The sequence below is a fragment of the Diceros bicornis genome, chromosome 12 (assembly GCF_020826845.1).
Source record: "Diceros bicornis minor isolate mBicDic1 chromosome 12, mDicBic1.mat.cur, whole genome shotgun sequence".
In the NCBI taxonomy this organism is placed as follows: Eukaryota; Metazoa; Chordata; class Mammalia; order Perissodactyla; family Rhinocerotidae; genus Diceros; species Diceros bicornis.
Window position 1 is genome coordinate 69,066,868 of NC_080751.1, and position 13,348 is coordinate 69,080,215.

The following is a 13,348-nucleotide window of genomic DNA, read 5'->3' on the forward strand; positions in this document are numbered from 1 at the left end:
CTGGGATTTCACTCCATAGATTTCTCCTTAGGGCTGTCCCTCAAGCTTATTGTCCATGTGCTTTTTGTTTGTTTCTTTCATTTCTGAGCTTGGAAATATTTGACTGTTAAGCAAACACCATATACATTTTTGAATCATTTTTTAGGATATACTCTAGTGCTTGATTTAGTTTACTTAGAAAATATTAAACATATTGTTAAAATACTTGTAAAGTATACTTTAAATATACTGTTAAAGTTTGTCCCATGCAGTCATTAGTATTATAATTACTTCTTCCCAATCATGACCAAAGATCATATTGGATCCCAGTTATTTGATGAGAGGCAGGCAGTGCAGTAGAGTGGAAAGAACATAGACCTTGAAGCCAGGCAGATTGAGGTGTGAGTCCCGGTTCCACTACTTACAAGCTAACCAACATTGGGCAAAATATTTAACCTCTCTTGAGCCTTTTATCATACCTACAAAAGGGGGCAGTAATAGATTCCTTGTTAGGAATCTTGTAAAGGATAACAGTGGTTTATTTACAGCATCTAGCACACAACAAATGGTAGGGACTACAACTATTAACTGTTACTACTACTATGACTACTACTAAGATTATTACTCTACTCTTATCATGATTGCTGAACGCCTGCTTTTTATATCCCTGTGACAGGTTGGTAAGACTGACACTACCTAGGAAGGGTATTCAAACATTGACACTACTTAGGAAAGGATGGTCATAAAGATTTTGTTCTTTTTGCTCATCTATTGCCTGGGTAAGCCTAGACTCTTAAACTTGATGAGATTTCAACTTTTAAAAATTGGAACTAGAGCCAGCCCTGATGGCCCAGCGGTTGAAGTTCAGCACACTCTGCTTTGGTGGCCTGGATTTGGTTTCCGGGCATGGAACCACACCACTTGTCAGTCAGTAGCCATTCTGTGGTGGCAGCTCACATAGAAGAACTAGAAGAACCTACAACTATACACAACTATGTACTAGGTCTTTGGGGAGGAAGTAAAAAAAAAAAAGAGCAAGATTGGCAACAGATATTAGCTTAAGAGTTAAACTTTCCCAGCAAAAAAAAAAAAAAAAATTGGAACTAGAAACTTGAACAATATTCAGACATCTTCATCTTATCTTTGTTTTTTTTTTGTTTTTTGTTTCTTTTCATGTATATTAGCTATATTCTTCTCTCTCATTTTAGGCTAGCTTTTTCCGTTTAACAGAAAACTTGGTCCTTCAAGAAGGAGAAACTCTAGAGATGTGTCTTATAGCTTTATTTATTTGGAGAGACCCTGATTCAACTTTTCTGGATCCCAAGTTCAGAAAGTACCCAAAGTCCTGGGATGGAACTCATTGGCCCGGCTTTAGTCAAGCCTAAGCTGTGGATCCTAGGTTCTAGGGAACACAGTTTTAAAACCACTTGACTAAATAATTATTCTCCATAGTATCTATTCGAACAACAGTGTTTATATGAATGCAGGAGCTACTTTAATGTCTAGATCGTGTTTCCTCTTCTGTTCTAATTACACTTTGTTTATACCTAACTTATGATACTTAGTATATATGCTTCTTGTTTTCTTTGTAAGTGCACATGGCTCTGTTGTTTCTTAATCCCTCAGTTTCTAACCCCTCCTCCTCAGAGATACCCACATTTGCTGTCTTAACTACGTAGTACATTATGAGTTCATTGAATGGCAAAAATCACTTACTATGTTTTGCTTTATCTAACCGTGATTAATGTCCTGCACATAGTAAATCCTCAATAAATGTTGCATGAATGAATGCATATCTATTATATGTAAGGCACTGATAGTCACTTTGGGAGATTCAAAGATGAATCAGATGCATTTCCTACCTGTAGGAAGCTTACTATCATTTTATCAGATGTTATTCCTTAGGGAGAGGTAAGACTAATTAGAATACAAAGTAAAAAAAAAAATACATACAGGGGCCGGCCCGGTGGCGCAAGCGGTTAAGTGCGCGCGCTCCGCTGCGGCGGCCCGGGGTTCGCTGGTTCGGATCCCGGGCGCGCACCGACGCACTGCTTGGTAAGCCATGCTGTGGCGGCGTCCCATATAAAGTGGAGGAAGATAGGCACAGATGTTAGCCCAGGGCCGTCTTCCTCAGCAAAAAAAAAAAAGAGGAGGATTGGCGGATGTTAGCTCAGGGCTGATCTCCTCACAAAAAAAAAAAAAAAAAAAAAATACATACAGTGGGAATTTACATATGAAGTGCTATGTAGGCTTGCATTTGAAAATGACCAACATATATCTTTTCTTCCAAGATTCCAGTAAAATTCTAGTAAACGAATTTTTAAAATGTATAAACCCACATCAAGAATTACAGTGGTTTAGAGGACACAAAGTTCCTTGAGTTAACGAGATAGTGGAAGTGGATGAAAACCCTCTGACTAGTGAAGTAGAGCAAAGAAAGTGACAGCCAGGAGTATATGTGAAGTGGGATAGAGATGAAGGAAAAAAGTTTCATTATTCAAAACAAATACCTTAAAGGGCTAGAGTAAGACGTGATGCTATAAATGGAACAATCTGCTAATCATATTCTACCACCACCACTTGCAGAAGTGTCTGTAGTCAGGCACTACCACCATTAGGGTTCCTACAGAGCATTCCCTCTAAAGGAATTGGGCACACTCTCTGGATGATTAGAACAGCTGCTATGGGGTCAGCAGCTCAGAGAAAAGCCTTTTTCATTCTGGCATTTGGGGGCTCCCTTGCTTAATGCTGCTTGTTAAGCCTCTCATCTTAAACTACAGTTCGTCAGTTAGAAAACCCTTCCCACATACATGGAGATTAAAATTTCTATCGCCTTCTTTGTAAATGAGTAACCAAGTATCACTGGGCATTTGAGGAAAGCCTGCAATATGGAAGAGAAAGACTGATAAAGCAAAAGGAAAAGTGCCCCCAGATGAAACATATATCAAGGAATGAAGAGAAGTTAAATAAATAGAAAGCACACACAAAACAACCCTGCTGATAATAATTAGTATTGAATAAGATTCTAGGAGATACTACTTCCATTAAACAAGAACCAGATGTAATGCAAATGGGGCAGCCAGAATGGGAAAGAGCTCATGAAGATTAAAAATTACTGCCAATATAAATTTATTAGAAGGATTTGAAGAAAAAGTACAGAAATTTCACAAAATGTGGAACAAGAAGGAATGACATGGAAGGTATGAGAGAAATAGGTAAGACACAGAGAGACTGTTCTAGTTCTAGCAGCAGACAAATAAGAATTCCAGAGAAACCAAGGAGAGGAAATTATTAAAGAAATAATAGAAAAGAATTTCCTATAGCTGAAAGAGAAATCTTTAGATTGAAAAGACCCAGCAAAAATAGATGAAAAAAGACTCACATTTAGACATGTTCTTATGAAATTTAAAAAACAGAAAGGATGGGAATGTTACAGTTCTCATCTCAAACCGGGGAGGTTGTGGTTTGTGGTTGATGTAATAGAAAATGGAGGTTTGATTATTTCACTTAGGCCAGTGATACCACTGTGTTGGAGGTTTGGGAGAGGTTAGGGACGATAAGAACGAAATTCACAAGTTAGCAGAGAATTGGTAAATAATAATTAAAATTTATGTCAAGAAATAAGCTGAGATGTGGAGGTAACTACCAAAAGAACAAAACACAAAAATGAAACAAAGTGGTTTCCTCTAGCAGAGTAGTATTAGGTGGTGGAGAGGTGCGGATAAGGAGACTGCTACCTTTCGCTGTAATTTTTTCTGTGCTGTTGGCACTATTTAATTATAACCATGTGCATATTATGGGGTTACTTTCTGAAAAATACTTTTCTTAAATACCTAATAAATGTTAGGTTTTTAAAGTTACATATAAATGAATGATAGCAGCTTCTCAAAATGATCATGATATTAAAATTATACTGGGGTTTACTGCAAATGGGCTTAGCTGGTGATGATGAGAATTTTAGAAGTTGGCATTTGATATGTTATTAATTAGCATCTTTCACATTTTTGAAATTTTGATATCTGAGAAATAAGAATCATCATTTCTTAGTAATATACTCATCAATAATAACACAGATTAAGTGATATTGAGTGATAACTTCCTTTTTATCCAGAGATTTAAGGGCAAATGAGTAAACAAAGTGTCCAAATTATGTTAAATGAGAATAAGGATAAAAGTCCTAAGGAATATACAAATTGAAGATGGTGTGATTAAATCATTTGCTCTCTCTGAGTCTTGCTTGCTATATACATTTTTTAAATACCCAAGTGTTATTCAAATACTTTCTCACTATAAAATACTTGGAACTATATTAAAAAATAAACAGAAAACAGTCTAAGTTCCGCTTTATGAATGCAGACATATTTCATCTCTCCAGAGGTAACATATTTTAACAGTTTGTTGTTTATCCTTCCAGACATTTTTCTATGTCTGTACCTGTACATCTGTACAATATATATAGGGTTGAGTTTTTTGTGGATTTTTGTTTGTTTTTTAATTACATCTTGTATGTTGTGTTGTTCTCAAACTTGCTTTTTTTCCCCCTTAGCTTTGACTTGGAATAACTATAATTTTTATGTTTTTTAATCATCCTAGAATTTAACTTATTTCAACCCAACCTCTTAAATGGGTTGTTAGGTTCACTTTTTATTTAATTTTATTTCTTAATTGAAGATTAACATACATACAGAAAAAGTACACAAATGAAAAGTGTAGAGCTCAATGAATTTTTACAAAGTGTACCAATCTGTGCAGTCACTGTCTATATTTAGATATAAAAACCTGCACTTCTTACCTCCCCTCAGGCCCCCTCCCAGTCATTTCTTCGCTCATCCTAAGGTAAACAATTTTCAGGTGCTCTTTTAATTCTACTACTTGGTTGGCATAAATGGCTGGTCATAGTGCATGTATGAGAATATGTAATTTAGTGTCATTGGTTTAATATAGTACTATTTGCACTCCTTTATACTCTTAAAAATTATCGAGGGCCCCAAAGAGTTTTTGTTTATATGAGTTATATCTAATCATATTTTTTGTGTTAGAAATTAAAACTGAGAAATTTTTAAAACACAAGAACATATAAGCACACTTTTCATTAGCTCTTGGAGTGATGACATCATTATATGTCATATAGCCTCAAGAAAAGTCCATATACACTAGTGAGAGAATGAGCTTTGAAAAAAAAAAATGCAATGATGCTTAGTATTATGAAAATAATTTGACCTCATGAATTCTCTGGAAGAGTCTCAGGGACTCCCAGGAGTTCCCCAGACCACATTTCAAGAGTTGCTGTTTAGTATGTGTATAACTTATTTAAACCTTTGATGCAATGTCCCCACAGAGAACGTCAAGATGCAGATGGGCAAATGAAAGAGCTCCAAGATCAGCTTGAAGCAGAGCAGTATTTCTCAGTAAGTTCCGGGCACGTTAATTTGAAAATTGTTGTATTTGTAGAATTTTTAAAAAAATTTTGCCGTAGAACCAGGAGAATGATTCTAGTCTTTAGAATGATTCTTATAGCAAACACCAGACAGAGTTTTGGATGGGATGTTTCATACCATACAACTCATATAAAAAGAACAACTGGGCAAGAGACTGTAGATAGTTTAACAGAAATCCATTTATCATTGCTAGAAAAGTAGTTCTAAGCATATACCCATATGCTATGAAGTTGATTAGAAGCATTGCTTTTTGAGGAAGAATTATATTTTCATAATGAAAGAAATAAAATTGTCATTTTAGTATTTGTACTTTTTTGAGATCAGTTTTAAAATATGAAGTAGTAACTGTCACCAAGTTTCATTGATTTAAGCTAACAAAATTTTCTTGTCTAAATTAGTAATACTTTTTTTTGCCTCTTCATCCCACCAGATTTCATGAGAAATCTCACTATGGTATCCAGTTCAAAATCATGCTTCTAAATTATTAGCTGAACTTTTACTAGTTAGTTGGTTGATTACCAGAAAATAGAAAAACTCATTAAAGTATGAATTTGCTAAGGGCTCAACATTACTCAGGGTTATGAGCATATTTGTATGTGTTCAACTTGACTTTTGGTCTGTATAGATTTTGACTGTAGAAATAACATTCCTAATGATGATGATGATGTAGGTTTCTGTTATATTTTGCTATTTAGACCCTTTATAAAACACAGGTTAGGGAACTTAAAGAAGAATGTGAAGAAAAGACCAAACTTTGTAAAGAATTACAGCAGAAGAAACAGGAATTACAGGATGAAAGGTAAGGACAAGATCTTTGTCTCTTTTTGTCATAGCCGTGTACCCTGCTCCTAGAACAGTGCCTGCTATACTCCAAATAAAAATTTGTTGATGGAGTGAATTAGATAAAAACTGACTCATTGTGAAAATTGAACATTAAAATGATATATCTCTAAAATGTAGAGACTCCTTGGCAGCTCAACTGGAGATCACCTTGACCAAAGCAGATTCTGAGCAGCTGGCTCGTTCAATTGCTGAAGAACAATATTCTGATTTGGAAAAAGAGAAAATCATGAAAGAGCTGGAGATCAAAGAGATGATGGCTAGACACAAACAGGAACTCACTGAAAAAGATGCTACAATTGCATCTGTAAGTAAAATTCTTGATTCTTTTTTGAGTATAATTAAATTACCATATCATAAATCTTTCTTGGAAACACTAAGAAAGTAACATAGATCTAAATGAAAAATTGTATATGCTGGCTACAGGATTTGTGATCCAGTTAACCATTAGCTTCTTAGTGTTGTCTGGCAGAGAGGCTCAAGAAGGCTACTTCCAGTGGCTTCACCTCTTGGTGAATTCAGAGTTAAAGGACTGAAGTGAAAGAGAAAAACCAAAAGTAGAAAACAGATTAAGCCAATTTTTTCTTGTTAAACAAAGTTTAATTCAAAAGAATCTTAAAACTACCATGAAGATAGTCATAGGCAAGTTGAAAAAAAATTGCATTAAAAATTTCAAAGAGAAGTAAAATATCAGCTGGTTGAGTTTGCTTTTATCAGTTATCCAGATCTATTGAAATGTTACACTAGTTAACAAGTGTGCTATCAGAACAGGGAACAGGGATATTTAATCCTGTTCACTGGAAATGAGTAGGGAGGCCAGAAATAGATTCATGCACATTCAGGAACTTTGTATATGATGGAAGTGACAATATACAAATGAGTGGGAAAGGATGCAGATTTAATAAATGGTTTTCGAATAACTATATTTTTATGTGGAAAGGAATAAAATTAGATCCTTTTCTTTTACCACATACACAAGTAAATTCTAACTATCTTAGGGACCTAAATATGAAAAAGTAAAAATTTTAAACTATTAGAACGGTATCCAAAACTTGCTTGTAACAGAAGACAACAAATAAATGACAGGGAGAAGATATTTGTAATGTATTTATTTAACAAGGGATCAGTATCAAGAATATGTGTGGAACTGCTACAGTTCAATAAGAAAAAGTGAAACAATCCAGAAGAAAAATCGGCCAAAAGAGAAAATAAAAAAGTATAAGCAAATGCTTAACCTCACTAGTCTTTATGAAAAGGCTAGGTAAAATACCTTTGAAATACCATTTCATACTCATCACATTAGCAAAAATTCAGTATCTGACTAATTGCAGGTGTTTGAAGAATATCTGGAAAATGACTCTTATTTACTCCTATAGGGACTATGAATTTAGTATGGCCTAGTATAGTAAATAGTAAATTTTAAATGTTCATATAATCCAAAGAAAATCTACATTAAGATAAATATGCTAGAGAAATTCAGGCATAATACTCATAGCAGCCTAAATGTTTGTAATAGCAAAAATTCAAATGTCTTATCAAAAGGCGAATAAATGGATTAATGAAATGTGGTAGAAGATGGAGCTACTATTTCAGTTAAAATGATTTAATTAGGTCTTTATATATCAGCTATTTAATTCTTAACATAATGTCAAGTAAAAACAGTTACAGAAGGATAAATACAGTGTGATGCTATTTATGGACAATTTAACATCACATAAAACCACACTATGTATTTTTTCATGTGTATGTAATAAAAGTATACAGTCATGGGTAGGAAGTGTGAACACACAATTCACAATGAAATTTCCTTCAGGAAGGAAGAATAGGAGTAGGTTTGGAGAGAATACAAAAGGATGTCAACCTCTTTAGTAAAATTTTGTTTTCTGTCTTATTAAAGTTTGTATTCCTGAAAGAAATACTACAGTTTTAAAATTTGTTTATTCTGCATGATGGAATGCAGAGCTTTCTTATAGTATTTGCCTTTTTTAGTTTATTAAATGTTTTTCTCATTAAAAAATAGTGCTAAGGATTTTTGAGAAAAGGGCAATTTTTTTGGCTTCCTGAGTTGCATATGAAGTCTATTATGGTTAGCAAAGTTTTCATCAAGGGTGAAGTTTGGTAAGACAGTAACACAAAGGCAAGAAGTGTAGAGATAGATGTACTTAGAAAAACACGAGCTTTAGCAACATTCTGGGATATTTTCATTTTGAATTATTGCTTTATAACTTAAATTTTGTACATTGGGATATGATTTTTTTTCTCATTTTTATTTCTTAGCTTGAAGAAACTAATAGGACACTAACTAGTGATGTTGCCAATCTTGCAAATGAGAAAGAAGAATTAAATAACAAATTGAAAGATGCCCAAGAGCGTAAGTAGTAACAAAGAATAAGGCTTATTTTAAATATACCTAATGTTTGTCAGTTGCTGCTGTTATTAATAAAATGGTTACATCTTTCCATGTTTCAGAACTGTCAAGGTTGAAAGATGAAGAGATAAGTGCAGCAGCTATCAAAGCACAATTTGAGAAGCAACTGTTAACAGAGAGAACACTCAAAACTCAAGTATGTGTAATAAACTCTAAATTTGATTTTGAATTTTTTTAGTTTCTCTTTTTTACATTTTACTTCTAGCATTACAGATTGGCAGGAGCAGTCACAATTATCTGATTTTTGCCGGGTTGAGAAAAGCTAGATTTGATTAACATTGTCCAGTTCAATGTTTATTAAAGTTTTTCTTAAGTTTTTCCATATGGAATCACATTCCCTCCTAATTTTTTACTGTAATGTGGTCAGTTTTTCTGCTTTTAAGAAACTACAGAGAATGACCATTTGCTAACAGCCTGAAAAAGGGTCAGTTAGTCTGAAAAGGCACACGTGATGATTGATCATCCTTCTGCCAACTCTCATGGTTGCATATGAGAATACTTGTGGGTCTCAGATGCTCTGCTCTGTGATGGGACGTGTATTTTATTAATGTGATGCCAATGCAAAATTCTCCAGGATAAAAGAAGATCTGCCTAGTAAAAGTTTCTCTTGGAACTAAAAACTCGAAGTGGTAGAAAGTGACATCAGATCAAACATGAGAGTGAAAGACTGAGTATAGGTTGGAGAAGGATAATGAGTAATGAAGGAGGTCTGTTACTTAATCTAGAAAGTGTTTCTTTGTGGCCTCGTGTATAGGGAAGGAGATTATTAGTGGTTGTATAACTTGCTGTTGGTGAATTACCAAGAAACCGTCAACATAATTTATTTTATTTATTTACATACTTATTTTTATGTTTTTAAGGCTGTGAATAAGTTGGCTGAAATCATGAATCGAAAAGAACCTGTCAAGCGTGGTAGTGACACAGATGTGCGGAGAAAAGAGAAGGAGAATAGAAAGCTTCATATGGAGCTTAAATCTGAACGTGAAAAGTTGACCCAGCAGATGATCAAGTATCAGAAAGAACTGAATGAGATGCAGGCTGTAAGAATACTTTTTGGACTCTAGATTGAAGACTTCTTTTTAAGAAGTAGAGTTATTTTCGTGTCTGTATATATTTTATTGGTTATAGAACATTTTTATTACTTAGTAATTATTATTGAACTAACAAGGAAAATTATGAGATGTATGGCATCCAATTAATTTAATGTAATTTAATTTCTTGTAGCAAATAGCTGAAGAGAGCCAGATTCGAATTGAACTGCAGATGACACTGGACAGTAAAGACAGTGACATTGAGCAGCTGCGGTCACAGCTCCAGGCCTTGCATATTGGTCTGGATAGTTCCAGTATAGGCAGTGGACCAGGGGATGCTGAGGCAGATGATGGGTTTCCAGGTACAGATTTGTTTTCAGCCCTTAAGTTTATTTTTATTGAAAGCCTTTTGCCTTCCATATAAATCAGTTGATTGTTCTAAGCCCTGTGACTGACTTTGCTCTTGAGGAAAAATGTTTGTCATTCCTTTAAGGGAAAACCTACTCCTTGGAGTGGGGATTCAGTGACAGTTTAAACTTATTTATTGATTTTTAACAAAATTTTTCATTACAAAATGCAAAAGAAAATTCCACATATGTAGTTATTTAAATTGGCTCTTTGTGTATGATAGGTAGCTCTCTTTTTAAAGCTTTCGTTTTATTTTCTCTTAACCTCTTTCTGCATTCTTACTTCCTTTTATGTTGGGTGTTTAGTTCATATCACTCAGTCACACACTATGGAATCCATGTCATTCACCTACCAACGTTCCTCTACTTCTCTCAATATTGCCACTAAGCCTTCCAGTTCTCATATGCTCCTTGACTCTGATTCTGACTCAGAAGAAGAATCTTTGCCCTACTTACCTATTTCATCGGAACCTAATGGTACAGGTGATATCCTGAAAATCTTTCACCTTTGGGGTTTTTCTCACTACCCTTAATTTCAGTCCTTTTGAAAAATTTTTTTAACATTAACTAATATTCACTAACTCTAACAAGTTGCTCTAGTGTCAGTTAAAGAACTGCTGCATGAACAAAGAATTTGTTTTTAAGATATTTTCACATGGCATTGCTCTTATACAATTGATAGATTTATTTTGTCAACTTACAAGAAATGGAGCAGTACTTTACATCATTTAAGAACATGTGGTTTCTCACTGCCTGTTTCATCTATTTTCAACCAAGAAGAAATTCTTTCTGAAGTTTCATATCACGAGTGACAGTACAGAAAAAAAACATGTGGACTGTTTCAGAGGATGTGTTTAGCTTTTCATTGAGTGCTTACCTGGTCAACATTGTGCTAGGCCTTAAAAGAGAACACAAGACAATTTGATCTGAACCTTGCCCTGAAAGGATTTATAGTTTAAGTGAAGGAACCAGATGGGCAATACATAAAATTGTTATGTTTAAGACAAAGTTAGTGTAAGTGCAAAAAATGTTTAATGTAAATGGCATAAGAAATTAGTGTATGAGCAGTTGAATGTAAAATTTAGTATCTTATTAATTGAATTCAAAGTAAAATAGCTATAGTTATCCACATTGTTGTCACATTTCCCGGGTATATATCAGCATGTGATATAAATCATAAGTGACTGTACTGAGGTTGCTTTGGATCTTAGCATAAAATTACTTCAGTCTTAACTGTATTGTTAGAGGTCATTTAATTTAGTCCCTTAAATTGATGTAGGACGATGTCCACACAGTTGAGTATATGGGCTGTTTTTAATGACAGCATTTCTGTTCATCAAGTCTGGAAGGTTGTTGATGTGAGAGAAGAGTATTAGACACTGGAGTCAGAAATATGTCCCTTTGTGACCTTTCTGTGGGGTTGTGAAGATTAAAGAAAATTTATGTAAAACACCTAGCACAGTTCAGACACGTAGTAGATGTTAAATAAGTGATAGCTACTTTTATTATTAGAATAACCTCCAAAGATGCTTATTATTTCACTTAATTATTTCATTAAAAGATACTGATCAAATGCCATTAGAACACATTCTAAGGATTCAACAGTTTCCTTTGTGGAGCCAAAATTTTATTTATATCGATACTTTGAAATTTAGAAATCTTTTGGTTATGTTGCTGCTCATTAACCAAATTTGATCTGTAATTTACACAATTTCATTTCTTTTTATTATGGTCATTCTAAAAGTCCCATTTTCTCTGAACACATAATTACTCACTTAAAATGTTTTCTCTTTGAAGGAGATGTGCACTATATCTATAGTTAGGCCTTCTTCCAAAGGAAAAGTAAAGGGTTCTGATACAGGTGTACTGGTGAGAATAGAGAGCTGCTTCTCTTTTTTTTGCAGTTTTTCTGCTGAACTTTGCAAATGCATGAATTTAATCAACCGGCATTTGACTTTATAAACTATAGAATATATATTTCCAATGTGATATAACCTGGATTTTGTTTTGCATTCCATAACTTGCTTATACTGATCTTGCATTATTATTAGATCCTACATAATGTATAATGATAAATTCTGAAGGGCATATTTAATTTGTTTTATGATCTTTATATTAACATTTTATTAAATTCCTCATTTTCTTAGGATAGAGTTGTTATATTTATCCTCATATCTTGTGCTTATTTTATAGAATCAAGACTAGAAGGATGGCTTTCATTGCCTGTGCGAAACAACACTAAGAAATTTGGATGGGTTAAAAAGGTATTTGGTGCTTTTGAATATGATTCTTTTGTTTTGCTTCTGGTTTAGCTACAGCCATTTCACTTTTGTAGTTGTATGATATATATAGTTAGAACTTTTAAATACATAAAACTTGTTGCAGTTTCTGATTTGGAATGATATGATTTTATGGATCTTTGTCAAAAAAAATAACTTTTTTGTCATTAACGTGTTGTTAATAATAAAACAGGTTTTGGTGTTAGGAAAATAGAAGCCTGTTAACCTTGGGACTTTTGCTGATTCAGTGGGAAAACAACTCTGGATATGATGGAAAGACCCATTTATTTCTTTTCCCCTGTTACTGATTTAATATTATTATGTTCAGTTTTCATAAGTATCTTAGTCCATTCAGGCTGCTATAACAAAATACCACAGACTGGGTAGCTTATAAACAACAGAAATTTATTTCTCACAGTTCTGGAGGCTGAAAGTCCAAGATTAGGGTGCCAGCATGGTTGGGTTCTGGTGAGGGCCCTCTTCTGGGTTGTGGACTTCTTTTTGTGTCCTCACACATAGAAGGGGCTAGGGATCTCTCTGAAACCCCTTTTATAAGGGCACTAATCCCATTCATGAGGGCTCTGCTCTCATGACCTAATCACCTTTCAAAGTCCCCACCTCCAAATACCATTCCATTAGGTGTTAGGATTTAACACAAGAATTTTAGGGGAACACAGACATTCAAACGATAGCAATAAGGTTACCTACACTATTTGAAGTATATAGCTTGAAGCTATATCCGTCCAAAAAATATTTGAATTCATTTCCTCCCCAACTTGCTTATTTAAAACATATACAAACAAAATTTATTGTTATTTTAAGGAAGACTTTTCTAAGAATATATTCAGAACTTTTTAGTTATTAAACTTAGGTATTTTTTGTGATTTTTATTGCTAATATAGAATTTATTTTCAAACAAAATAAATAAGATACATATTAACTTTAA

The 13,348-nt window shown here is 33.9% G+C and overlaps 1 protein-coding gene across 2 annotated transcripts in view; it reads left to right on the forward strand.

Annotated features, from left to right (window-relative positions):
* Positions 1–13,348, forward strand: part of ROCK2 (Rho associated coiled-coil containing protein kinase 2) — a 148,182-nt gene that overhangs the window by 122,681 nt on the left and 12,153 nt on the right. For both annotated transcript variants that reach the window (XM_058551784.1, XM_058551783.1), the window contains exons 21-28: positions 5,318–5,387; positions 6,113–6,216; positions 6,378–6,564; positions 8,535–8,628; positions 8,727–8,821; positions 9,546–9,725; positions 9,910–10,078; positions 12,317–12,387. In XM_058551784.1, the coding sequence (XP_058407767.1) occupies positions 5,318–5,387; positions 6,113–6,216; positions 6,378–6,564; positions 8,535–8,628; positions 8,727–8,821; positions 9,546–9,725; positions 9,910–10,078; positions 12,317–12,387 (970 nt within the window). The remainder of the gene's footprint in view (positions 1–5,317; positions 5,388–6,112; positions 6,217–6,377; positions 6,565–8,534; positions 8,629–8,726; positions 8,822–9,545; positions 9,726–9,909; positions 10,079–12,316; positions 12,388–13,348) is intronic.